Source organism: Juglans microcarpa x Juglans regia, chromosome 1D (genome assembly GCF_004785595.1).
Source record: "Juglans microcarpa x Juglans regia isolate MS1-56 chromosome 1D, Jm3101_v1.0, whole genome shotgun sequence".
Classification (NCBI taxonomy): Eukaryota; Viridiplantae; Streptophyta; class Magnoliopsida; order Fagales; family Juglandaceae; genus Juglans; species Juglans microcarpa x Juglans regia.
In genome coordinates, this window is record NC_054594.1 from 39,447,579 (window position 1) to 39,474,566 (window position 26,988).

The 26,988-nt window shown below is 37.7% G+C and overlaps 4 protein-coding genes and 1 long non-coding RNA gene across 10 annotated transcripts; 4 read left to right on the forward strand and 1 right to left on the reverse strand.

Moving 5' to 3' along the window:
• Positions 1 to 867: 867 nt before the first annotated feature.
• On the forward strand, positions 868 to 9,494 carry LOC121256867 (6,7-dimethyl-8-ribityllumazine synthase, chloroplastic). Of its 2 annotated transcripts, none has more exons than XM_041157661.1 (9): positions 868 to 1,011; positions 1,316 to 1,515; positions 1,601 to 1,716; positions 1,929 to 2,024; positions 2,467 to 2,562; positions 2,704 to 2,782; positions 3,560 to 3,606; positions 3,739 to 3,798; positions 9,455 to 9,494. In XM_041157661.1, the coding sequence occupies exons 2-9, from the start codon at positions 1,344 to 1,346 to the stop codon at positions 9,491 to 9,493; spliced, it is 705 nt and encodes a 234-aa protein (XP_041013595.1). In that variant the 5' UTR covers positions 868 to 1,011; positions 1,316 to 1,343; the 3' UTR covers position 9,494. The 2 variants fall into 2 exon arrangements, with proteins under 2 accessions (XP_041013595.1, XP_041013600.1); XM_041157666.1 differs by having other exon boundaries at positions 872 to 1,011; positions 1,319 to 1,515.
• A 1,423-nt stretch (positions 9,495 to 10,917) lies between these two features.
• LOC121256887 (inactive glucose-1-phosphate adenylyltransferase small subunit 2, chloroplastic) lies at positions 10,918 to 14,779 on the forward strand. Of its 5 annotated transcripts, none has more exons than XM_041157692.1 (9): positions 11,131 to 11,679; positions 11,829 to 12,119; positions 12,318 to 12,587; positions 12,672 to 12,839; positions 13,002 to 13,105; positions 13,211 to 13,325; positions 13,523 to 13,621; positions 13,803 to 13,928; positions 14,434 to 14,779. In XM_041157692.1, exons 1-9 carry the CDS (start codon positions 11,494 to 11,496, stop codon positions 14,548 to 14,550), a joined length of 1,476 nt encoding a protein of 491 aa, XP_041013626.1. In that variant the 5' UTR covers positions 11,131 to 11,493; the 3' UTR covers positions 14,551 to 14,779. The 5 variants fall into 5 exon arrangements, 4 of the variants coding, with proteins under 4 accessions (XP_041013613.1, XP_041013626.1, XP_041013634.1 ...); XM_041157700.1 differs by having other exon boundaries at positions 11,132 to 11,679; positions 13,214 to 13,325; XM_041157679.1 differs by having other exon boundaries at positions 11,130 to 11,679; positions 12,318 to 12,839.
• A 2,538-nt stretch (positions 14,780 to 17,317) lies between these two features.
• LOC121256922 lies at positions 17,318 to 20,921 on the forward strand. The gene is made up of 3 exons (XM_041157728.1): positions 17,318 to 17,470; positions 18,521 to 19,476; positions 20,559 to 20,921. Exons 2-3 carry the CDS (start codon positions 18,523 to 18,525, stop codon positions 20,562 to 20,564), a joined length of 960 nt encoding a protein of 319 aa, XP_041013662.1. The 5' UTR covers positions 17,318 to 17,470; positions 18,521 to 18,522; the 3' UTR covers positions 20,565 to 20,921.
• A 4,182-nt stretch (positions 20,922 to 25,103) lies between these two features.
• Positions 25,104 to 26,805, forward strand: LOC121256927 (ARGOS-like protein). The gene is made up of 2 exons (XM_041157739.1): positions 25,104 to 25,449; positions 26,355 to 26,805. The coding sequence occupies exon 2, from the start codon at positions 26,374 to 26,376 to the stop codon at positions 26,758 to 26,760; it is 387 nt and encodes a 128-aa protein (XP_041013673.1). The 5' UTR covers positions 25,104 to 25,449; positions 26,355 to 26,373; the 3' UTR covers positions 26,761 to 26,805.
• On the reverse strand, positions 26,023 to 26,318 carry LOC121256937. Its single transcript, XR_005939136.1, has 2 exons — positions 26,228 to 26,318; positions 26,023 to 26,141 (listed from the first exon to the last, which is right to left on the reverse strand). It is a non-coding gene; the product is annotated as an uncharacterized LOC121256937 (long non-coding RNA).
• Positions 26,806 to 26,988: the final 183 nt, after the last annotated feature.

The window sequence follows — 26,988 nt, forward strand, 5'->3', positions numbered from 1 at the left end:
GAGGAGGATTACACTCCACTCAACTCAACTCTCTTTTTTCTCTCCGAGCTCTCCAGGCTCTCTCTCTTTTCTCTTCTTGGGTGTATTTGAGACTCTCGCCAGAAGCCTCAATTTATAGATGCATTGCTTTACGTATGAATGCATTTATTGTTGCATTCAATGGACAGTTGAGAGTTGGGCGTTGGAGGTTGAGCAGCAAGCAGCCATTGTGGACTGCTTGCTTGGGCAGGGATTTCAACAATTAGAAGATGCAACCACCTGCCTGCCTGAATGGATTTACTTAATTCAAAAACAAAAATTGCATAAAGTACCATACTGCCGGCCTTGGGACGAAGTCGTACGGAAGAGAACCTGCACTGGGCTGAGAAAGCTGGGGGAGGGGGGAACGCAGGGAGAGTGGGACGCGGGGTGGTGGGGGGAATTTTTTTTTTTAATTTACTGATTTAAAACGCACGTTTGACTTAAAAAAAAAAATACACGTAACTCAAGAGTGTTGAGATCGTGCTAGAAGAGGTTGTATAGCAATACACTTATCTTATTTTATAAATGTAACACTTTCCATCATTTTAAATTATTTCTTATTTATTAAAATAAATAAATTTAAAAATTGATGAAGAATTCCAGCTTATCATAATAGAATAAGAATAAGGTTAGTTTGGATATAGAGTTGATGAAATAATTTCATTTTATTTAATATTAATTAATAATTTTATTATTATTTAAAAATTATTTTAATTTATCTCATCCCATCTCACTGTCTAGATGTCGTAGTCCATTGTATTTTTCATAAAGGATTTTTCAATTATCAAACTCACCGTTTTGAATCTTTTCGGTAGTTTTTGATCACGCGCTCACAAATGGCAGAAACGGTAAATTTCTAGATTTTATAATAAACCTTGAACTAAACTGAAGCCGCGATGTTGCATCTATCTCCCTCATTCATTCTCCACCGCCGACCGTTAGCGACACTTCCCAGCCATCGCCGCCTTCGACCACCCGCCGCTCTTCGAGGTAAGCTTTTCCCAGATCTTCCGTTTTTTTAAGCCGATTGATTGGCATTACTTGTAGTTCTGTGCTGCGAGGCGTATTGATTTAGCAGTTGGTGGTTCTAGCGAGTCCTCTCCTGTCGACCGCGAGGTTGCAAATTCAGCCACAGAAAAAAGTTTATATTTTTATAATCTTTGTTAAAGAACAGTTTGGGATAAATCTTATCGTTAGGAAATACAGCCGAACAGATTCAGTGACATTGGCTTTGATACCTTTGGACTAGTATTATGTCTAAAGTTTCACTATTTCTCTTGTCCTCTGTTCTCAGAAGGCTCTCACTAGTGTTTGGTTGAAAAATGGCTTCGTTTGCTTCCACCGAGTGTTCCCTTCCCCTCCACCAATCGCGCCTCTCTTTGCCCACGCATCATAGGCATCATCCTGGGAATGGTAGTTGCAGTACTTTCTTACAACTTCAACGTGCTGCTACTCACGAGTCAAAATCTCTCTCCTTTACCTTTTCTGCGCAAGGTAGCTTCGTTTAATCAGTCCCTCGTGCAAAAAAGCACTGTTCTGCATGTATATGCTTAATATTTTAAAAATGAATTAATTTCAGGAACGATTCCTTGCGTTTCCGTTGAGAGGAATGACCGCTCGTCTTTTGTAAAAACGTCCGCAGTTCGATATCTGACAGGATCTGTCACCAGAACTCAGGGTCTTCGCTTTGCCGTGGTCAGTTACTCTGAATGACCTACACATAACTCGAGTAACAAAAAAAAAATCATTTGTATACATATCTGTAATTGTTGGGGAATTGCAGTTTTCCGAAATTGGCTGTGAAATCCTCGAAAATTTAATTCTGGCTAATGATATGATTCTGCTTAGGGTAGCATTAGCTTCCCTTCACTTCCGATATTGGTTTCACTGAATTTTGATTATTGAAGGTTGTAGCACGATTTAACGAGATTGTGACAAAGCAACTGTTAGAAGGAGCGTTGGCTACTTTCAAGAACTATTCTGTCCAAGATGAAGACATCGATGTATGTAGCCACTCTTTTAAAAACAACTTAATTGTCATATGTTGTCATGCCTGTTACCACAGTATCTACGAGAGTTATAGAACGTAGACTTTTGCAAATATCTTGATTGTTGTGGCTAAGTATAGCATCTTCTTAAACTAGTACAGTCATTGAGGAAGTAGTAGTTGTGACTAGTTATTGCCGTTGCTGTCAAAGCATGCAAAAGATCGAAAGCCAAAATCACCGTGACCATCCTTTTTTTAGTTTTAACAACCATCCTTCTTTAAACATTCCTGTCATGGTGTTGATCCTCATACTATCCCTTGTTGACACGCTTTTTGGATAAATGCATTGAAGCTTACAGGGATTTTGTGCCTTGTGATTGTTAGCTTGGTATGTGGTTTTAATTTTGCATGATAACACTATGACAATGGATAATTGTTTTCTTCGCTTTGTCCATCAGGTTGTATGGGTTCCTGGTAGTTTCGAAATTGGTATTGCTGCAGAAAGGCTTGGGAAGTCAGGAAAATATCATGCAGTTTTATGTATTGGAGCAGTGGTATGATTTGTTGATGCGCCACTGATTAAAATCTTTTGATGAGATATAATATCTCTCAATGACAGGGTTCTTTAACTCACTATGTTGAGAACATGCTTGTAATGAGTGCCCTAATTTATGAACCATTTTTGTTGTCATTAGATTAGAGGTGATACTTCCCACTATGATGCTGTTGCTAATTCGGCAGCATCTGGAGTTCTTTCAGCAGGTTTAAGTTCAGGTTGGTCTCTGTGTTTTGTATTAGTTGCTGAGCTGATTTTATTTTATAGCAGTAGATGGGAATATTGTATTGTGATCTAATAATTATTGCGTGAATACTTATAAAAAATAAAGAATTATTGCGTGAATCCGGCTTTTGTATGTAGCAATATTACATATATAGTTTGCTTAAAAGGCAACGGGCTCTAGCTCAAATACCACTTCGTCCCCTTTCATGACAAGGATGGAGGGTGAGATTGTTGGATCAGGACCCTCTGGGTGCATATGTAACTTCCAAACAAACAAGGGGAGGGGGGGAAGCTTTAGTTTGCATCTTGTTACTTATAAAAAAAGGAAGGAAAGAAAGAAAAATGCATCTTGTTTGTTGCATGGTTCTCCCATGGGTGTCTGTCTAGACTACGATGTCTATGCATGTACATATCTTTTTCACGTAGGAAACTTACTTTACTTGTAGGGCCCTGAGTCTGCTTCTTGAATGGGCTTGGAAATTTGTCTTTTAATTTTTTGATAGCTATTTTGGCTGAAGGACAAGACAAAGTACAGCTACACATCAATTTTGCATCTTATTTCTTTTCACTATGTTGTTAAGCAGCCCACACATCAATTGTATGTCCTTGCGCATTGGCAAGGTGATCTATAAACTATCTGAATTTGCTATTAAATTGGTGAAATGAGATGGAATGTCGCAGCTGTCATTCTTACATTGATGTCATATCCAATTTAGCTTATGTTTTGCTTCCTAATGATAGACTGAAGCTTTTTCTACATGATTTTATAGGAGTTCCATGCATATTTGGCGTTCTGACTTGTGATAACATGGAGCAGGTAATCTGGTAGTTAAAGTGAATGTAAATGGGAAACTCCCTAAGGCTGCCTTTGTTTTTTTTTTTTAGGGGGGGAGGAGAGTGCCGCTAGATGAGATGTGATCTCTGACTGTTGCCTTTATAATTATTGCAGGCATTAAATCGAGCTGGTGGGAAATCTGGCAATAAGGGCTCCGAGACTGCTTTGACAGCTGTGAGTTGGAATGTTTAAGTTCATTTTGTCTCAATGTCACAATGATGATACCAATGCAATGTATTTTTAATAACAAAAGCCTGGACTAGAATTTAAGATGCAAATATGTAATCCTCATTGTTGTATGGTTGTGTAAATCATAAGGTTTGACAAACATGGCATCTATGTTCAATTTTAGTTCTGACCTGAGCACTTTAAATATAATAATCTGATTTCAGTTTTTTAATATTTTCAATGTCTCTATTTCCATATTTTTCCTTTGATTGAGTAATTAAAATATTGGGAGACAGATTACTTATAAAATAAAATAAAATATTGGGAAGTAGATTAGTTGTTGTACGCATCTTTCTACTGATTTTATACTCCTTATACTGTATATTGGTTATGGATGTGTATTATTTATTTTATTCTTATGCACACTTGCTTAGTTTTCTCTCCTAAACACTTTTCTCTCCGTACACATGCGAAATATCACGTCGTTGGTGTTACTTCGTTGGTGGTGTTATGTTAATGGCGAAAGAATATTGTAGTGATTAGTGTTTTGTTCTCTTTTGTTTGTCGCGTTGGATGGTTGTGATGGGGTTGTGCATAATGTTCTTATTGATCACAAGACTTTTGTGTTTAAGAGGGAAAACGAGATGTGGTGTAGAATGATGGAGAGTAGTCGCCGCGTGGTGAAATACATCTCTGTCGATCACGAAGCTCTGGTGTGGTTGGCTTCAATGGTGAGGGAATGTGTTGCTTCAGTGGGATCCTTTGAGTTTCTTAGAACTCGTAGAAAAGGGAATTAGGTGCTTGTGGTGCAGAGGTGCCACAACTACTTTGGCAGGTTCTCCTTTTTATCGGAGTTCGGTCACGAGAAGAAGCAAAGTTTGATCATGGTGCCGGAAGGGAGGAAGGGGAGGGTGGGAGGAATTCGATGAGACCTTGAAAGAGCTCTTATCTCCATCCTCTGTTTTGTGTGAGGAAAACAAAGATAAAGGTGGCTTGGGCAAGGATGAAACAGGCAGGGGCGTTGAAGGAGGTTGGAAGAGAAGGTGGTTCTCCACAGGTGCTTCCACCATCGACGATGGTGCATAAGTCGACTTCTCGGTGGTGCAGAGAGGTACTCCAAGGTCAGATGGAGATGCCTCGAGCCGCGAAGCATGCAAAGAGGGCAGGTTTGCCAGGTTCAGGTGGCTCTTCTATTTCAGCTGATGCACAAAGTCGCGAGGGGGGTGGTAGGGACGTGGTGGGTTTGAATGAGGTAAGGGTGCTTCAGGCGTTGAGCAATAAGTGGGTTTTTTGATGGATAATATACAATGGCTAAAACGGTGTGTTAAGGGGAAGGGGGCTTTGCAGTGGGCTTGGGTCGGGGATTGGCTCTAATGTAGTGAGGGGGAGCTTCAGTTTTACAGATCAAGTTGGGCTGTCAAAGGGAGCTAGGCTGGGCTAGGGAATAGGCCCAAAATGGGTTTGGATGGAAAAGTTTCGGGTTTCATCCAGGGCCTTAGCCGCTCTCCCACGGCACCGGCACGTGATCTGTCGGACCTAGTCTCGGCACAGAAAGTTTCGCCGGTCGCTGACAATCATCTTGGTGGGTTGGTACCGTCACATCGGCGGGAGGAAATCGAGGAAGGAGAGTTGATAGAAGAGCTTGACGGTAGGGTTGCTTTTGATGGGGAGATCAGGGCGCCTTTAGCGCAGTCCAACCTTCCACTGGTGGAAGTACCTTCAAGGGAGCTTGTCCCATGGATGGGTGACCAGCTTTTATTGGGTGGAATGGTCGATGGTGGCATCGGGAATACATCAGAGGTGCTGTTTGGTGAGTCGCAGTTGGCTTGCTCTTCAGGGGAAGTGGTGTTAGATGGCTTACAGAAGGGTGTTGAAAAAGGTAGTGGAGCTACAGGGGATGTGGGGTTAGACGACTCTTCATATGGCTTTTAGATGGTGGTTTGTGAGAATGGGGGCGATAAGAATGAGTTGGGTAGTCCTACCCCACTATGTGCTATTCCACCTAACCCAGTTTCTAAATCTTCGGATTGGATGTTGAAAAAGGTGGCGGAGTTACAGGAGTGTGGGGATTTCTTGTGAAGGCTTGGGTGGAGTTATTTAGCTTCTTTGGGTGCTTCAGGAGGGGTGTTGTTGATGTGGGATATGAGAGTGGTGAAGTTAGTTGAGAATTGTATTAGGAACTATTCAATGGTTGGTTCATTCAAGAATATTGAGGATGGGTGGAGGTGGGCTCTTGCAGGAGTGTATGGGCCTAATGCAAATTGAGAAATAAGCTCTTTGTGGGAGGAACTGGCAGGTTTGTATTATTTATGGAAATTACCTTGGGTTATGTGTGGGGACTTTAATGTTGTACGCTTTCCTTGTGAGAGGGAGGGGGCTACTTCTTTGACAAGGGCGATGGAAGACTTCTCGAAGCTGATTTTTTATCTTAACTTGATTGATCTTCCTCTGGTTTGGAGGTTTTTCACGTGGTTTAACAGTAGAGGGGGGGTCAAGGTTGGACAGATTTCTAGTTTCTACTTCTTGGGAGACACATTATCCGGATCTAAGCCAGAAAAGATTGTCACGGGTATGCTCAGATCATTTTTCCATTTTGTTAGATTGTGAGGGCATTCATGGGGGTCGGCATTACTTCAAATTTGAGAATATGTGGCTACAAATGATTGGTTTTGAGGAGAGGTGAGGAATTGGTGGGTTTCCTATTCCTTTCATGGTACCCCTCGTTTTATTGTGCCCGGTAAACTTAAAGCCTTTGAGTTGGGCTTAAAGAAGTGGAATATTGAGGTTTTTAGACATACGGATGAGCAAAAAAGTCTTCTTTGGAATGAGTTACATTCTCTAGAAGTTGGGGAAGTCAATGAGGAGTCCTCGTTGAGAAAGATTGAGGTGGTGTTGGAGATAGAAAATGTTTTGTTGATGAAAGAAATTTCTTGGAGGCAAAAATCTAGGATGACGTGATTGAAGGAGGGCGACAAATGTTATAAGTTCTTTCACAACATGGCAAATTCCCACAGGCATTGAGGTGATCCAATCCGGTAATATGGTGCACCAATCCCCGGAGGATATATAAGACCATATTGTGAACTATTATGAAGATATTCTCAAAGAGACTGCGGTGTGGCGTCCTAAATTGGATGGTTTGTTTTTTGACCAGCTGGATGTTAGTGTAGCAAGTTGGTTGGAGAGACCATTTGAGGAAGCTGAAGTGCAGCAGGTGGTGAGTGATATGTGCAAAGATAAAGCCTCGAGCCCGGATTGATTTTCTTTGGCTTTCTTTCAAGAGTGTTGGGACACTATGAAGGATGATGTGATGCGGGCTTTTCGTGAGTTTCATTTTAGTCACAAGTTTGAGAAGTCTTTTATCCCTACTTTCATTGCCCTCATCCCAAAGATAGCGGGGGCCATTAAGTTGAAAGATTTCCGTCCTATTAGTTTGGTTGGCAGGATTTATAAAATCATTTCGAAGGTGTTAGCAAATCGTATGAGTTTGGTGATGGATAAAATAATTTTCAAACCTCAAAATGCTTTGTACGGGGTCGGCAAATTTTGGATTCATTTTTTATAGAAAATGAGTGTTTGGACAGTCGGTTGAGGGATGGTATTCCAAGAGTTACTTGCAAGTTGGACATGGAAAAGGCTTATGACCACGTGTGCTGAGATTTTTTGCTATATATGTTGAGAAGATGTGGCTTCGGAGATAGGTGGTGTGGTTGGGTTAAACATTGTATTTCAACTGCCCGGTTTTTTGTTTTAGTTCATGGCAAACCTTGTGGATTTTTTCAGAGTTCAAGGGGTTTGAGACAAAGGAACCCGTTACCTCATTTTATCTTTGTTTTGGTAATGGAGGCCTTGAGTCGCATGGTGGAGGCTCCTGTAAGGGGAGGTTTTCTTGCCGGTTTTTCAGTGGGTAACATTAATAATGAGGCTTTATCCATCTCCCATTTATTGTATGCGGGTGACATTTTAATTTTCTGTGATGCTGACAGTGGACAGCGAACAGATTCAAGCTTTAAGGGTTGTTTTGTGTTTTGAAGTTGTTTTGGGACTCAATGTGAACTTCGGAAAGACAGAATTGGTCCTGGTAGGGGAGGTGGAGAATATCAACCTTCTAGCCGAATTGTTGGGATGCAAAGTGGTTGCTCTTCCTATAAAATATCTCGGACTTCTTTTGGGAGCCTCTTTAAAAGCAAAAAATATTTGGGATGGTGTTATAGAGAAGGTAGAAAAAAGGTTGTCGGGTTGGAAGCGGCTCTACCTATAAAAAGGAGGGAGACTAACTCTTATCAAAAGTATCATTTCCAATATTCCTATGTACTTTCTTTCTTTATTTCTTTTACCGATGGGGGTGGCTAATTGGATTGAAAAACTATTTAGAGCTTTTTGGGGGCCGGCATGGGTGAGGAGAATAAATTTCATCTTGTGAGTTGGCAAAAAGTGTGCAGTCCGAAGGAGTTGGGAGGTTTGAGGGTGCGTAACTTGATTATTTTTAATAAAGCTCTATTAGGAAAATGGTTGTGGAGATTCCAATTGGAAGGATTTCGTTGTGGAGAATGGTCGTGGATCGGAAGTATGGTTGTGATTGGGGGGCTTGGTGTTCCAAGGAGGGTAGGGGGACTTATGGTGTGAGCCTTTGGAAATTTCTTAGAAAGGGGTGGAAGGTGTTTGCAACACATCAATTTTGAGGTTGGAGAGGGCACAAGAATTAGTTTCTGGTTTGATGAATAGTGTGGTCAGAGAGCTCAATTTTCTGTTTTTCCAGGTGTTTTCAGATTGGCTGAAAATCAGCAGGCTGCTGTGTCAAATGTGTTGTGTCGAGCCAATGGTATAGTGCATTGGAATATGATTTTTTCCAAAAATGCGCAGGATTGGGAAGTTGAGGAGATAACAGGTTTTTTCAGCTATCTTTATACCAAGAAAATAGGAGGAAATAGGAGAGATAGAATGCTGTGGAAACATTCGGGGAGTAAAAAATTTCCTGTTAAATCCTTCTATAAGGTGCTGACAGACCATCAGCCCATCGTGTTTCCATGGAAGGGTATAAAGTTGCATTTTTTTACTTGGACTGCAGCTTTAGGAAAGATTTTGATGGCTGACAATTTAAGGAAACGTGGGATGATCGTAATGGAGTGGTGTTACGTGTGTAAGAACAATGGTAAATCGATTCATCTTTTTCTGCATTGCGAGGTGGCGAGGGAGTTATGGGCTGGTATATTTAGTAGAGCTGGGTTGACTTGGGTTATGCCCAAGAGTGTGGTGGAACTCCTAACATGTTGGAATAGGCATCATCATAGCTCTCAACTGGCAGTGACGTGGAGGATAGTTCCTTTGTGCTTATTGTGGTGTATATGGATGGAAAGAAATGAGAGGTGCTTCAACAACAAGGAGAGAGCTGTGGGGGAAATATGGAACTTTTTTAGTATTTTCTTTGGTCCAATGGTTTTCTGCTAATTTTATTAAAGAGAGGGAATGTTCATGAGTTTTTGCTTCCTTTTCAGCTTTCTAGAATGTAATCAGGTGTCTCTTTTGTATACTTCATTTGTACATGGGTTTTGCCTAGTTTCATTCAACCAATAAAGTTTCTTACTTATAGAAAAAAAAAAAAAATTATTTTATTCTTTAGATGATTGAGTTCTCACATCAATTAACTTTGTTTGTCATGCAGATTGAGATGGCATCTTTGTTTGAGCACCATCTGAAGTGAGGAATATTGGGGACCATTGGATGTCATGAAATGATGCCTAGTTTTTTTTTTTTCTCTCCTCAGTTAGACGTATTGTTTCGTTTGTCAACTGCCAGAATGTCTCAATGTTGAGAGTTCTGAGGGACTTTCAAAGGGTAGCCACATCATCCCAAAGAATAATGAGTATTTATCGATTGCTTTGCCGCACCTCGAAAGTGCTCTAACTGCTCAGACACACAGGAAAAGATGCATGCTTGATGTTTAGAATCAGAAATTATCTATTTACACGGCTCCCTTGCTTTTTTTTTCAGATATAATTGTCATCTCTCTCTTTTTGCAAAGAAATAAAATTCAGAGAACAAACCAGTGAGTAACGCATCTCTTGTTAAAAAGTGGTTGCATATTCCTGCCTTCTGTAATTTGTTCTCAATAATCCTTTATATGGCTGCTTATGTGTTTGGTTGTGTTTCATGTGGCTTCTGTCCGCTGTGCTTTTGGTTGTGAAGTCCCAATAGTTTGCAATTCCAACCACTTCTATAATTTGTAGAGAAATAGATCCAGCATATGAACTCTGCATTAACTGTTGCCCATAGGTAATATTGACACTAACATTTAAAGTAGTATAGTCTATATGCCATCTCTCTCAATTGTAAAAAGTGGTTTGATTAAAAAATTGTAAAAAATCTCGATCTATGCAATTTAGGGCTCATTTGGTTCGTTGATTGCATTTAATTCAGCTGAATTCGGTTTAGATATGTTCTAATATTTAAATAATTAGCTCTCAAATCACTAAACTCATCTCAATTCAAAACATCTTTATACGTAGGACTCACAACTTTTTTTTAACTTCCTATAAATATATCTAGAGTCAACTTAACATTCAAGAGTAATGTTAGGTACAAACTCCAAATGTACAAGTCTTTTGTAAAAATATGGACTTCATCAAGAAAAATTGAGTTTTTCACATTTTTTCATAATGGGATCATCTTTTTTATAAAGGGCTTGCTCTAGACTTGTACATTTGAGACTTGTATATATCATTTTTCAACATCTAAACATATCTAAACTCATCTTAGGTGGACTCTACAGAACTCATTCCATCATCTCAATTCAATATTATTCATAGGAAATTTAATTCAAGCTCAACATCTAAGCGCAGCCTTACTTTTATATTTATTTATTGAATTCTGGGACCAGCATGAGCTGGAAGGCCAAAGTTAACTTCTAAGGTGATTGCGCTTTAATTGGTTAACAATTTGCTTCGACAAAACTCTGGATGCAAAGGGTTGAAAGAAACAACTGTCAATTGGAGGATGAAACCTATTTTATTAGTCGAATTTGAGATGGGCAAGAAGCTTGAAGCACAAAAGCTGAGACAATGCCTGCCTTCGATACTACTCAATTCCAAAATGCAGACGTTGGACACAAGCCTCAAACACTTGACTCTGAAATTGATGACAGGCCAAAACGTGTTCTAGCTATATACAATGCGAAACATCTTTTTGCCAATTCTATAGTTGTTTCAAAGGGTTATCTGGGCAAACTGGTAATTTTGCATTGGGATTTTATATTGAACGAGCCATTCCGGTACAAGTTCTTTTGCTCTTCTTGAACATCTGCTTAACCATTATTCAACTAACAAAGCAAAAGAATTGTTAAAGATTACAGAATCTAAAGGCAATAAGAAACTTAGAATCAAAGTTAAACACCACAAAACAAGTTTCTTTGAGAAGGTTGATGCTAGCTGAGCTTCATGCTTATATTTTGGGATCCACTAAAAAGAAAATGTTGACAGTATTTGGTCGGAAAACCAGCTCCTACCCACGGGCAATGCAAGGAAGATTTCCTCTCCAGTAGCCATGAGGAAGAAGATCAAACCAAAGTATTCCATTCTTATTCTCTCTATTAAATCTCATTCGTTGTAGGGAACAAGCGAAGCAATATACTGTAAAGAGATTAAAATAATTTGTTAGAAGAAGAGTGGCATATCATATCATTGCTTCCTGTTGCTTTCTCTTCTCATGGTGATATTGCAGCTTTCTCTTCCTATATCCATGGATCTCCAAAAAAATGGTGCCATTAATGGATCAGCAAGAATTCGCCGAAAACGTACATCAAAGTTCCATTGTACACTTCCTCCAAGATTGTTCATATCCAATTCACAGCAGCCTCAGTATCCCAATTTGCTGTTTCCCTCAACTAATCAGGTCCAAAGTTTACTACTACCTAATGTTCTCTCCTCATGCATATTCTTATACTTCGTTATAAGCACTTTAACCTGTTTTGCTTTGGCATGGTTCTGGAAGAGTGCCGCTAAGTATTTCTGGATTAACATATGTGAATTGATTGATGTCAGAGTGTAGCAGCTATTGTGTTAGAAGATGGATCGCGGTCAAAGCTTTACCCATTGACGAAGAAAATATCAGAAGGGGCCATTCCTATAGCAGCAAATTACAGACTCGTTGATGCAGTGGTCAGCAACTGCATTAACAGTAACATAAACAGAATATATGCTCTCACTCAATTCAATTCAACTTCTCTCAATTCCCACCTTTCCAGAGCTTATGCTGTACAAGGTCTTGGAAAAGAGGGATTCGTTGAAGTTATCACTGCTTACCAGAGCCTTGAAGACGATGACTGGTTTCAGGTTTAAAAGCATATAATTCTCTATACTGTTAGTCTTGATGTCATATTATATAAGAGTAATGCTACATACAGTTATAGAGTGCGAAAGCTGCACAATCACTTTTTTCAAAGAAATTGCATGGCGATTGTGCACTCCACAACTGCAAATATCATTTCTCATTATATAAATGCATATATTCATGTTCCTTCTCTATATTAGGGAGCTGCAGATGCTGTTAGAAGATGCTTGTGGTTGATGGAAGAGTATCCCGTGACTGAGTTTCTGATCCTTCCTGGCCACCATCTCTACAAAATGGACTACCAGAAAATCATAGAAGCACATCGAAACAGCAGGGCTGACATGACTATTGCAGCATTGAGTGCTGGGAGAGAGCAAGACCCAAATTTTGGCATTTTGAGATTGAATTCAGAAAATCAAGTTCTAGAGTTTAGATTGAAGTCAGATAGTGAGCCAATCACTTTTGTTTCAGTAGGTTTCCCCCCAAGCTCCGCACTGCTTAAATTTTATAGTTTTTGGGGGAGTTCTCTGAGGATGTTTACTTCTGAAATTCAGGAGGAAAGCCCAATGAAATGCAATGATATTGCATATCGAGAATTTTCAAGTATGGGAATATATGTCATTAATAGAGATATAATGGTAAAGCTTCTAAGAGAACATTTTCCCAAGGCAAATGACTTCGCAAGTGAAGTAATACCAGGTGCAATATCCTTAGGAATGAAGGTCAGACTTATTTTGTATGCCCTTCCCATGTTGCTTTTATTTTCAAATGTGGTAGTACTATTTTCTTTCTGTCCCTACATAATGATGCTGTGGTAGACTCTAGTTATTTTTATCTTTTTAATTGCAATTGATAAGAAGATTCTCCTCCTTCGTGATAGTCAGGTACAAGCTTTTCTCTTTGATGGGTACTGGGAAGACATGAGGAGCATTGAAGCATTCTACCTAGCAAATATGGAAAGTACAAAGAAAGCAGACATGGCATTTAAGTCAGTAACTTTAATACCAGAAAAGGGCTGAAAGTATCATCCCAGTGAATGTCTGTGCCTATATTGGACACCTCATAAACTAACAAAAATTTCATCCTTTCATAGCAGCTTCTTTGATAAAAAGTCTCCCATCTACACTTTACCTCGGGTTCTGCCTCCAACTCATGTGACTGATGCTATAATAATAGACAGCGTCATTGGAGATGGTTGCATTCTCGGTGTAAGGAACTGCTTTCTCTGCCTCTAGAGTTTGCAATGGTAAATTTCAATGATAGGCAGTTACATAGTATGAAAACAAAAACGTATACATAGAAGAGGAAAATAAGTTATAATGCATGCATACCATGTATTTTTTTCTGTTCTAAACCGTGCTTTAAATTACTGTTTCTAATATATTTCTAACCTTTCTAAGAGTAGAGGTGCAAGATCAAAGGTACAGTAGTCGGTATGAAGACAAGAATTGGAGATGGGGCTGTAATAGAGGACTCAGTGATCATGGGTTCTGATATTTATCAAGTAAGATGGCTCTAAATGTTTATCCATATATGTCTCTGTTGGCATCGTGGAGAGTGTTTATAAACTCAAAAATAAAACATTTTAGCCCCCCATCCTCCTCACAGATGGACTCATGAATGTTCTTTTCAAATCTCCATTGATTATCTTATATGTAGTGCAAGTGTGCATTCTCGATCCACAGATGGAAGATATTCAGCGGAGTGGCGTGGACAGGAAGGGCCTAGATATTCCTATAGGAATTGGCGAAGATACTCAAATAAGGAAGGCCATTATAGATAAGAATGCAAGAATTGGCAGAAATGTTTTGGTATGGAAAGTACAAGAAATAGTCATTAGCTCTCAACAGCAATCTCATTACATCATTAATATTTATATTAAAGCTTAACTATCAAGAAATTTTATATGTATTCTTAGACTAACAAGCTAAACCAACATCATTTATCTAATATTCCCATCCATTTTCAGATTTTTCCTGCAATGCACTTGCATTATTATTATTATTGCCAATGCCAATATGTACTATGCACAGACTGAGCACTGACGTTTCTAAAATAGATTGCAGAAGAGTGATAGAACAGGGTTTTTTCTGTTGGACATCTTTTTTAAGTTCGGCATGGTTGGAGCTACCTAGAAAGTATTGATTGAGCCTTTATCTGTTTAAGCTTTTTTTGTGTGAATGTCTGTCTAAAACCTGCAACTGAATCAGTATGTGGCTTCTCTTCTTCGCACTTCACTGTCCTTTATGTGTTCTAAACTAGGGGCCTTTTCCTATGTGACGAATATAGAAGTGATGTATTGGTAATTCTATGCAGATTATAAACAAAGACAGCGTCAGAGAAGGGAACAGTGAAGCCAATGGGTACATGATCAGTGAGGGAATTGTGGTTGTTCTTCATAGTGCAGTCATCCCCAACGGCAGCATTATATGAGAGTTTTTGAGTCAAAAGAATTCTCTCCAGTTTCGTTCTTCAATTGAAATAAGAGAACCATGCATGTAGCTTAGAAGTCAAATGTATATTTGACGAAATGAGTCGCCAACAATAAGAAAGTTATATTCATTCACAGATTTTATTGAATGTAAAATTCACAAATACTTCATTGTTCATGCTGAAAATAGTCTTTAATGGATATTTTGTATGTGTGTATGTATATATTTCAGTGGTCCTTTTACATCAAAGGGTACGATTTTTTGGCTTTTCTTTTCAATTTTCTATCCATCACTAGAAGTAGGGAAAAAAAGAATGCAAATTATGAGTTAGTTTGGATAGTGAGATAAGATGAGATGATTTTTAATTAAAGTTGAATAAAATATTATTTTTTAATATTATTATTATTTTAAAATTTAAAAAAGTTAAATTATTTATTATATTTTATATAAAAATTTAAAAAAATTATAACGATAAGATAAATTGAAATGAGTTAAAACAATCATTCTATACAAACCTAGACTTTTTTTGCAGTTAACACGTTATCGTTGATTTGGTTATGGTTTATTTCTCTTTATTAAACTCTGTTTAAATTAAGAGATAAAATTAAATGAATTGAAATATCTTGCAAATAATAATGAGATTTATTAAAATTTATGAATAATAATGAGTATAGAAGCGCTTCAGTTCGGTTTTCTAAGATTATGTTTAGATGTTGAGTTGAGATGATAAAATATTATTAGAATATTATTTTTTAATATTATTATTATTTTAAAATTTAAAAAAATTAAATTGATTATTATATTTTATATTAAAATTTAAAAAAATTATAACACTGAGTTAGGATAAATTGACGATGCAAACGAAGCTCGTCTTAACAGAGACCGAGAGCTGTCACGTAAGGGTTCATCAATTGCGACAGTGGGGACGCATAACAGGAAACCTCGACTCTCTCTCTCTGTCTCTCTCTCCCCTCTTCGATCTCTCACGAGAAACCTGTCACGAAATCGCTCGACTCTCTCGCTCTCTCTCTCCTTCGATCTCTCACGGGAAATCCCTCCCGAAATCGCTCGACTCTCTCTCTCTCTATCTCCTCCCCTCTTTCTCCTTCGATGTCTCTCACGAAATCCCTCTGTTAAACCCTAGCACGAAGACTCTGTTGGGCCAAGCAGTGGATAGAACTACCAGTGAAAATGTATCTCCAGTTTTACATAAACGAGAGTGGCGACAAAGTCTATACTACTAAGAAAGAATCACCACTTAAACTGGCAACACAATCTGCTCATCCAGTCATTGTGCAGGTAATCAAGCTTTAAGAAGTTCTAAGGGCTGAAAACTGTTCTACATTCTCTGGAGCCAAGTTTGAAAAATCAAGGCAAGTGAGTGCAAGAATAACCCCCATTTTCATAAAAGAAACTCAAGTGGAGAGATTGCAATCCTGAGTTGCAAAGGCTGAGCTTTTATTACGAGCTTGATTTCCAGTGTTTTTTTTAAAGCTAAGAGTGAGGATAAATGATCGAGCAAAGGGTGGCGGTATAGAGTGTGAGAGATGGACCACGCTTTTAGGGCCCGTGCCTTTCGGGAAATTTGATGTCTCCTACCTTGGTAACTCAGCCACCAAGATGGCCGTTTTTCTCTACATGTTTATTGTCACTTAGTCTGAGACTCTGAAGTCATCCCCATTCCCATTTCTTGCCAAGGCTAGTGATATCGCTCGTGGTTGAGTTCGGGTTTTCCATCTCGAGAAAATATTCGCATAAGCCACTATTTAACTACAGCCGGGGCACACCTTACGTGTCGGCAAGGATTTTTTTTCCCTCTCTCATTTCCAGATGCGACAACGCCCCTCAACTTCATCTGCGCCTCTGTCGTCGAATGAACTTCATCTGGAAAGTTCTGAACTTCAGCCGAATGACTTGGTGGAGGTCCAGCCGAAGAAAAAGAAGAAATTTGCGAGTTTTCCTTCGTCTTGCATCTGTAGGAGGTCTAATTTTATTGCTACCTGCTACTTTCCTCTGTTTCCTTTATCTTCTCTGTTCCCATCCGTTTCAGCTTCCAAATTTAGCACTATCTCTCTCCCGTCATAAAATATCCTTAATTGGCTGACTCTTTGGATGAGAACACCAGTAATATTGCTACAACACTTCGGATTCGGCATTTGATTAAAAAAAAAATCAAGTGTTTCTTCGCCTTTAAGGACAAATCCAAGATGACTGGCAGCCGAATGAAAAGTAGTGGAAGAAGTTGAAGATAAGGCTTTAAATCGCTGAAGAAGACCCCCAACAAAACTTGATTTTTTATTTTTTATTTTTCCTTTTCATTGTTCCGTTTGAAGGTCGTCTTTTTAGCAATTGGGTCATTTCGGAGTAGTTATCTGATATATATCCCTACGCGTTAAAAGACTGTAATTTCTCATCGATTTGGTGAAAGTTTATTGTATCGTTTGTCTATTTTTCTTAATTTGATATTTTTCTTTGGGAGTTTTTCTTAACTGAAATGAAATGTTTGGAGGGTGAAACTTTTGAAGTGCTAGTTTTGAATTTTTGGAACGGTGTGGAATGGAGAGGGCGGCATTCAAACCGGGTTTTGATTAAAATAAAAAACTGACACGTAAGGTGTGAATCTGTGGCATTTCTCAATAATGAGAATCTTTCGCTCCAAACCGACTTAAATGTCCGAGACCACGTAGCGATAGCCGCGTAATCACGAAGTGGGGCCCAGTCCCAAGACTTGTCGGCAATTCTATGACTCAGAATTATTATTATTTTTAAATAAATTCTATCATCAGAATTACATTTACGTTCACTCTCACACACACACACACACACACATATCGCTCTATATTAACGTTTGTTCTGATAGCGGCTTTACCAGAGCCTAAACAAAGATATTTCATATCAAATTCGTTCATTTTCATTTCCAGGTATGTGTATATATTTTTATATGCACCTCTGATTCTGCATTTAACTTGTCGTCTTTTCGTCGTTGCTATTGCTAATCGCGATTTAGTGAATTCGTTTTTTGTGATCAGAATCAAATATACTGCTGTGATCTGTTTGATCTTACTATAGATCTAATTCTACCCTTTTGGATCGCGGTTCGCTCATTTCCTTCTCACAAACCAATCAAAAGAACGCGATTTCCCATTTTTGTGGCATATTATTGTTATTATGTGATCTCTAACTTGTTCGGTTGCTTGCTCCATTTTGAGGGCACCATCATGTGCATTCTGCAGATCCGCATCCTGATCTTTGATCTGATTTATATGCAATTTTGTACCTTTCCTTTTTCTTCTGGATAAATGGATGTTGATTTGGATGTTGCTCTCGAAGTTGACTGGTTGGCATTTCCGGATCCTTAAATTTGATGGCTTTAGATCAAATTAGCTGTTTAATTTGCACCTCCCATAAGAGTAGTTAACAGGATAGGGCTGCATATGGTTGGTATGGCTAACTCGATTGGATGAGACAACAGTGCCACTTCTGAGTGTATTATGTTTTTCTTTGAAAATAAAGAAAAAAAGGGGGTGCTGACTCTCACACCTTTTAATCCTCTAGTCACATTTGGATATATAACTGATTTCTTTCTTGAGAGGAATTTTATTACATGATTAAATGAGAAAATGCAAGTTGGGTGACGCATTCCCGTGATAAAGTTGTATGTCGAAACCTTTTAAAGATATAAAAGCAATTTCTTGATCTGAGCAGCAATGACATTGAGCCAATATTTTATGCATTTTTCAAAGGAAAGCAATCGTCTGCGTTCTTATGTATGTTTTAATCCTGTAGAATCTAGGCATTGCTTGTGGTTAGAATGTGGATTTGTGGAATTTCATTTTTTGATCAATAATACAAGTGCACTCCTATTTCATCCATTATTGCTTGCCCATGTTGTCCACTTAATTGTTGCTTCTTTTATCCTGGTTATTCTACCAACTAATTCTTTTTACATCTAAAATCTCGTTGCTATAAAGGCATGGCTTCATCTGATACGCCTGAAGTAGTTGAAAGGGATGTTAAGGACAAAGAGCGCAAGGAAGATGAGAAAGATGAAGAGAAAGGGGGATTTATTGAGAAGGTGAAGGATTTCATTCATGACATTGGCGAGAAGATTGAGGGAGCTATTGGATTTGGAAAGCCAACTGCGGATGTTACTGAGATTCACATCCCTCTTATCAATCTTGAAAAGGCAGAGATTGTTGTTGATGTTCTTGTAAAGAACCCAAATCCCGTCCCCATCCCGCTGATTGACATAAACTACTTGGTTGAGAGTAATGGAAGGAAACTAGTTTCAGGGTTGATCCCAGATGCCGGGACGATCAAAGCACATGGAGAGGAGACAGTCAAAATTCCAATTAAGCTAGTTTATGATGATATAAAAAACACATATGATGATATCAAGCCTGGAAGCATAGTTCCATATAGGATCAAGGTTGACTTCCTTGTGGACGTGCCTGTTTTTGGTAGGCTGACTATACCACTTGAGAAAACTGGAGAGATGCCCATACCATACAAGCCTGATATTGATGTTGAGAAAATTAAATTTGAGAGGTTCTCTTTTGAAGAAACTGTTGCAGTTCTTCATGTGAAATTGGAAAATAAGAACGACTTTGACTTGGGACTAAATTCACTAGACTATGAGGTTTGGCTTGCTGATGTGAGCATTGGAGGTGCAGAACTCTCAAAATCCACAAAACTTGATAAGAATGGAATAAGTTACATTGATCTTCCCATCACCTTCAGGCCTAAAGAATTTGGCTCTGCACTTTGGGACATGATGAGAGGAAAAGGCACTGGTTACTCCATGAAAGGGCATATTAATGTAGATACACCCTTTGGAGCAATGAATTTACCCATCAGCAAGGAGGGAGGTACTACCAGTCTCAAGAAGAACAAAGAAGATGGTGGGGATGAAGATGACGAGGAGGAGGTATGTTAGCTCTAATTCTTTCTATTAAAGACGCAATAGTTGTATTTATTTCTCATACCTACGTTAAAAATTTATATTTATTTCTCATCTTGTGCTGTCTTATGCTCACAAAGTTCTGTGAATGAAATGATAGATTGGTTAATTCTATATAGCTTTATCAGTTGAGTAATCACAAGACGTAAAATCTACTTATCCTACTGTAATTTCAGTTTTATAAGCGTGAAGAACTCAATAGGTTTTTACACGCATCATGTAAACTGTTTTATATTCTCTTTTCATACTGTCTGGTGCAGTATAGGCCTCTTATTTCCTTGTATTTTTGTACTTCAGTTTGGAAATTCTACATAATTAAATGATATATTGTACATTGTAACATATGTTTCAATGACACAAGTTGATATGTACCACGTCAACTAGGCTGATAAGCCATCTGAGATATTCTTATGCTTTCACAAGAAATTCAGCAGTGGCTGTGGAGAAATTAAAAATTAGACATGATGGTACTCACAATTCCGTCCCAGAAACAGTGAATTATTTGTATGTGTCAGAAGTAACAAGTCCTGCATTGGTACCAACATTTTTAATGGAACAAATTGAAAGGGGAACCATGAGCTTGATCTCCTGGACAGATGTGTGCAAGTGACCTGACTAGATTGAAAAGGTAGGATGGAAATATTTGGATACATGTATCTGCAATGCACGCATTGAAAATTTTCTAGTCAAAATTCAAAAAAGGAAATCTAGTAGGCAAATACGTAACAAACCCATAAGTCTATTGGTCTTATAATGATAGGTCAGTAGTTTGTGCTTCTGAATTGGCTAGTTATGAATGATAATATGAAACTCTCAGCCATAATTCCTTGCACCAACTTTGATGGCTTTGCATCTACTTTGAGCTCACCGGATTGAATGGATTCATGACAACTTTACTTGACTCGGTAACCTGCAATGTTGTCGTCAGGTGCATGCGACCCTTTTATTTTAATGTTTAGAGTATTGTTACTTTATATTCATAACAGACTACCCTCCAACTTATATATATTTCCATAATACGCTTTTTTCTTTTTTCTTTTTGGGTGCAGGAATAGAAACTGCATTGGCAGGAGTGCTAATACCAGTAGCTGTGGTCTGTTTATCAGCACTCATCCCCTAGAATAATTGATAAATAGGCGCTTGAACTCAAGGTTTTTACTACTGGTGTTGATGTGCATCCCTTGCTAGCTGAAGTTGAGGACTTTTATTTATGCTGTATGCATATCTATGCTTATATTGTTTTGATGTATGTGAGGTTTGGCGCTTTTTAGCTTGCATGGCCACCATATTGTCGAGACCTTTGGATGGCAGATGAAACTCTTGTTTTTCACTTTATAAATTATGATGATGATGATGATGATGATGCTACTAATGATTCAACTCATAATAGGAAAGTACGAGAGTGTTATATATGTTTCCAAGTGCGTTTCCTTTTATTTGCTAAATCCTTTTTCTAAACTCTACTCAAGGGCATATTCATGCGAGTGTGGGGGCACCTCTCCTAGTGGGCAAGTATTAAAGCCAGAAATCCCCTTGATAGTCTCTTCTGGTAAACGATGAGCAGTTTGTGGCAAAACTTGCAGTGTCATGAATCCATTAGACTCTATAAGCATGTTCCACCAGTGAAGATCCTGGATTGAAATGGACAGAATTCCAAAACCCAACAACCATTTTTATTTTATCGAAACCCCTTGTAGATTTTATTTCTGGGAAAGCTGAAGTGGGCAGGGCACGATCACAGCCAGTCAGGTGAAACTCTTCATTGGACACCCTCACTCCTTGTGCATATTCTCTTTCTGATTAATCCAGCACATTTCAATGCACATATGAAACCATATATTACAAAAAAAAAAAAAAAAAGACCAAGTCATCTGTTGTCATAGGCGTATACGTGGAAGTCCCAAGGTGAGGACACTTTGCAACTGAAGTGAAGGGTCTCCTCGAATATAAACCACTTAAAAATCCTAGTTTATAAAATTTAAGATATATATATATATATATATATATATATATATATATGTATCATGAAATAGACATGTATGGTTGGAAGTCTGGTTATAAGTATTAAGATGGACCATTAAGGAGCTGTCGAGAGTGTGGATGTTAACCAGACAATAGGGTGCAGTGCAACTACCTAAAAAAATAATAATGTTGTTAAATGGCATGCCTTAGTCAGCAAGTGCCGGGGGACGTGTCAAGTGAGAATTCTAAAAATTGGTGGTGGATGGCGAATGTATTTATGTATGTATGTATGTATGTGTTCACCATCTTTCCACATATGTCCCCCACAAACACCTCGAACCTTCTTCATTTTGTATTCCAATGATAAATTCAGTTTTTTTTTTTTTTTTTTTTTTTTTTTTTTTTTTTATTTTATTTTTTTATTTCTTAGCTCTTAAGAAAGAAAAATATATTTTCCCCCTCCTTTCTTTTCTTAACAGGCACTGCCTTGTCAACTCCTATGATTGAGAAGGAACGAAAAGTAACATACAATCAATCCCAAAATTAATTGTAGCATTATTTATGCTTTAGGGAACAAAAATACAAAAATGTCGGTAGAGGTAGGTAGATGTCACCGGTGTCAGCCACAAAGTGGACGGAGTCAGGTGTTTAGAGGATGAGCATCAGATTTTTTATCACTAATATCTTATGAATATATATAAATGGGGTTATAAATGCTAGCCTTTACAACAACATAATAAAAAAAGAGTTTTGTTCTTTATCATCTATACAAATTATATACTATATTTATTTATTTATTTTATTTTATTTTATTTTTTAAAACTAATTGATTCATCATTCATACATTACATATTTAATAAAAAAAAATTAAAAATTAAAAATTAAAAATTAAAAAATTATATATACTGTGTGATATGAGAATGATGAATAAATGTTTTCATAAAAAATTAATAAATATGGATCCCACAATCCCGTCAGCAGAGCCATTGTGATAAGTAAAGAGTGGAAAGCATGTGCATTTCACGTGCTTTCAAAAGGGCATCCCTGTGGGCAAGGCATTTTCCTGGAACAACATGGGCCAGCAGGCAAAACCCACAGCCAGCAAATGCAGAAACATTACTTTAATGAGAAACGAATCGACTAACATCTTTATAAAATAGGACATTTTTAATATTGCTTATATATACGGTCAAGATTTTATTAATATTCTTAAATGGGGGAGCCGAATCTTTGAAACAGGAACAAAGTCTGCAGCAAATAGAAAAGGAAATACAGCCGACCTGCATTACAATTGTACGCTATGCCTCTAATGGAAACCCCAGTGGTGAATCTGGACACCAAACTTCAAGGGGTGAACAACAACTGATGCAACCGGTCGCCATCGACGGAAACTGACCGGCCACATCAAGAACCGGTAGAGAACTGGCCGGCGTATGGTAGAAATTTGAAAGAACCAACGTTTAATGGTTCGGTCCCAGTTTGAAACTGGATAGGACCGTTGAACCGATTGATAAAATAAAACCTTTTTTTTTTAATATATCTTAATCAAAATGATGTTTAAGTGGAACGACATTGTTTTATACCTAAAGTATACAAAACATAAAGGAAATGAGCGTCGTCGGTTGCTCCCCCTTTTTTCAGACGTTGGTTAGCATTGGTTTTGTCCAAAAACTGCACTGAAGGGCGAGGTTTTCACCCCTACTTAGAACTTGACAATACAAATTCATGGGAAATCGTTTATGTGTGAGTAATATTAGATGCAGCTTAAGAGTACAAGTTTCGTGTACTCTTTTTAAAAAAATTGAAGTTTTTCATTTAAAAGAAAGTATGCAGGACTTGCACAATCTAATATTACAAATATTATTTCTCTATTCTTTCTAAAGGGTATTCTCTCTTGATTTTTCTTTTTGCAAACTAGTACTAGAAGTCCTCAAACTCTGCCATGGCTGGAATCTTTTTTATGAACATGTTGGAGAAGTCATTGGGAGAATGAATGGAACCCAATGAAGGTCTCCACATCCTGATTCATGCACCTGTGCATTCATTTGCTGAACTTTATTTCTGGAGCTGGTATTATTCATGAACTTCCATTGCATTGCCAGGGGGAGGTGAAGAGCAGGCGTGCTGTGGATGCAGCGTGGAAAGTGGCGTGCCCATGCTTTGAATCCCAAATATAATAACACTATTACTGGGTAGTGTGCATGTACGAGGAAGAGAATGACAGCAGCACACATGAAGATGCAATGAATTGAAGGGCGAGGTAGCTCTTATAAAAATTCTCTTATAAAAATTACAAATAAACAAGTAAGAGGAAATCCACTTGGCACATGCCCATATTATGGATATATCCACATGCCATTCAGGCTATACACTATGGAACCGTTTTCTTTTTAATGTCCATTTGGTATTTATCTCTGTATGTACACTGAATGTAGAATGAGAGAGAGAGAGATTTATAAAAGTAATCTCGAAATATTAATGAATATTTATTATAAATATGGTGTGATTAAGTTTACATGTTTATATATTTCACTCTAAATTTTAGAGTTTCGATATTAATTTAAAAAATTATATTTTCATCATTTTTTCTATCATTATCTCACCATCTCTTAATATAGCATGAAGTTATTGACTCATAAATAGAACTTAACAGATAGTTTCTGATCATTTACGAACGATAAAAGAATGATAATAGAAGAGATGGTGGGTAACATTACTCTATAAATCTTTAGAAGTTCTGATCAATTTTTTAGAACGAACTTATTTTTTTCCTCAAAAATTAGAAGTTGAATTTTATTTTCCATCTCATTAATTATGACGTCTTGCTTAAAATTGTAATATTCCGCATGTTAAAAAAAAATGGTTCGGCCAGCAAAAGGGTAGTGTTGGAAATGAAAATTGATAAGTGAAGCTTTTTTCATATAGGTCAAAAAAAAAAAAAAATCATTTTATTATTTAATTACCTCTGTTTAGTCCTTCCATAGAAATATTATTTAAATGCGTAGAAATTTGGGCCTAAAAATGAAGAGAATATATGGACGAGACTCTGAGACTCGAGACTTTAATATTTGAAAAAATCTCAAAAGATGCAAGAAGTTAAAGTTGGAGAGGGGAAGTTAATCCAAAACAGTGTGGGAAGCAATATGGACCCATTTGCAAATGGAAAGGAAGGGTGAATTTCAATGGAATGATTTCATATTTTGAAAAAACTTGGAAAGGGATGGAGCAATTTAGAGTGAATTCAGAAATTTAATTTAAAAAAAATATTTATAATCGTGAATTGTGTAATTATTATATAATTATTTTAAAAAAATAAATAAATATAAAATTTATATAAAAAAATTAATTTTTTAATTATAAAATTCATTCTCTTTCAAACTAATTACGTTTACATGATTATATATAAAATTAATTTTCAATTAAATATAGTTGAAGCTTGGTGTTAGGCTTTTCTTGAGGGACAGGACACATAACTTTCTAGAGAGACAGGTTCGAGAGAGAGGTCCAGGTGAGAAGAACCTTGGGAGACACACTCCCCGCAGTTTCTAAAACCAGCAACTTGTATGTCAGCAACCAACCCCACTTGGATTTGGAATTCACTGAACCCAACCCTCTCTCTCTCCGTCTGCATGATAGCAATAGTAATAATAGTGATAATTCAAATACAGTGCTACAACCCAGAGCTCCATCAAAAGGAAGGGGTACCAATCCTCCGTTTCACCATATAACTTCCATACCATCTTCAGAAATTATGATATCATAAAACCCACTTCTTTCTTTTTATGCTTGTTTTTGTTTTGATGAGTCTTTTATGCTTCAGGCTACCACTAAACAGATAGGAACTGTAAGAGGAGTTTGGGAAAATTAGGGGGCTGAGATGCAAAGGGTGCATAAAGGTGCCTCTCTGTCTTGTTGCCTTGTTCGGAAATTTTACTACCACCAGCATCAAAGGCTTCAGCAGTTTTATCAACATTACAGGTATCATCGACTTCTGCTTTTCTATCTTTGTTTTTCCTATTTTTTGCTTGATCTCTCTCTTCTTGAAAAAAAAAAAAAAAAACTAGATTTTAAATCTGGGTATACCCTTTTCCCCTTCTCTCATTAATTTACTGGGTTTTTGTTGCAAGCCACTCCTAAAAGTTTCATGGGGGTCACTTGGAATCTAAATCTTGGAGAATCAAAATTTCATCTTCAGTAAAATCAAGACTTCCACTTGTGGTGTCCCAACGTTTTGAACAAATCGTGTTGGCTTGCCATGGTTTTATACCGGATCAGGACTTTGAATCTGTTCGAGTTGTTGTTTGCAGATTTATTTGATTCTTTTGGGGGGATGTTTGTGACTGATTTGAATGTTTTTCCATGATTTCCTTCAATTGTTCGAAACTCGGAGTGCAGCTGGATTATTGGGGACGACGTCTCATGGTTTGCGAGTTGAACTGAAGTTTTGATTCTTTGGGAACAGACGAAGACACGTGGTTTGATTTGTTTGAAGACGGCTGGAAAATTTTCTTCTAGTGATACCAAAAGTCTAATTTTCATTGCAAGATTTTGTTTACTTCCACTTTGCATTTGTAGTTGGTAAAGCTGTAAGTTCTGAACCTGGGATCTAAGCAGCATTAGTTTCTAAGAAGAATCACTGCATTGGGCTGTTGAAGTAAAAGGATAGCAACCTTAAGAGGATTCTGTTGAGTTGTAGATTTGATTGCATATTGCAACTACAAGAGTTCCCTATCCACATTTGCACCAGCATTATAACTATGGCCCACTTGTGTTAGAATTTTGAAGAGTCTTGAAGTTTGCACATTTCTTGGGTGGATATATCTTTGAATTGAGTCATTTGTCATCTGCATTGCCTCAATCTGAACTGGGGTGCTGTGAATTAGGTGGCTAGGAGATCTTTAAATGAGATTTGAACTTCCTGAGGTGGATCTGAGATTGTTGAAAGGTTTGATTTGTTTACAAAATCATTCTGCAAGTTGCATTATGGATGCGAGATCAATAAAGGTTCCTGGCCCTCTGTTTGAAGGAAAGAAGATTGAATACCAACGCAGCCTATCACATGGGAAGGGGAGCAGCAGAAGATTGTTGGCTGCAAGTTACTTCAGCTTAGAGTCATTGCTTTTGCTCGTATGTCTCACGGCTTCTTTGCTGATTCTTCCATTGATACTTCCACCTTTGCCTCCCCCACCATTCATGCTGCTTCTGCTTCCCATAGGGATCCTAGCTGTTCTTATGGTTTTGGCTTTCATGCCTTCTAATGTGAGGGATATAACCTATACATATGTGTAAATGGTGTAATAAACATGCACAGCAGCACATGCACCTTTCTCATCATACAATTTTTGTAACTCTCTACTTAAAAAGAACAAAAAAAAGAAAAAAAGACGAACAGTTCTTTCATTTCCTATTCATCATTTGTTTTACACCAGAAAAATCCTTGCCTAAAGTAGCATTTCATTTTGCAGTTGTTCCTAAAATCTTCAAGGTCTCTTGCTTGCATGGTTTAATGAATCGTAC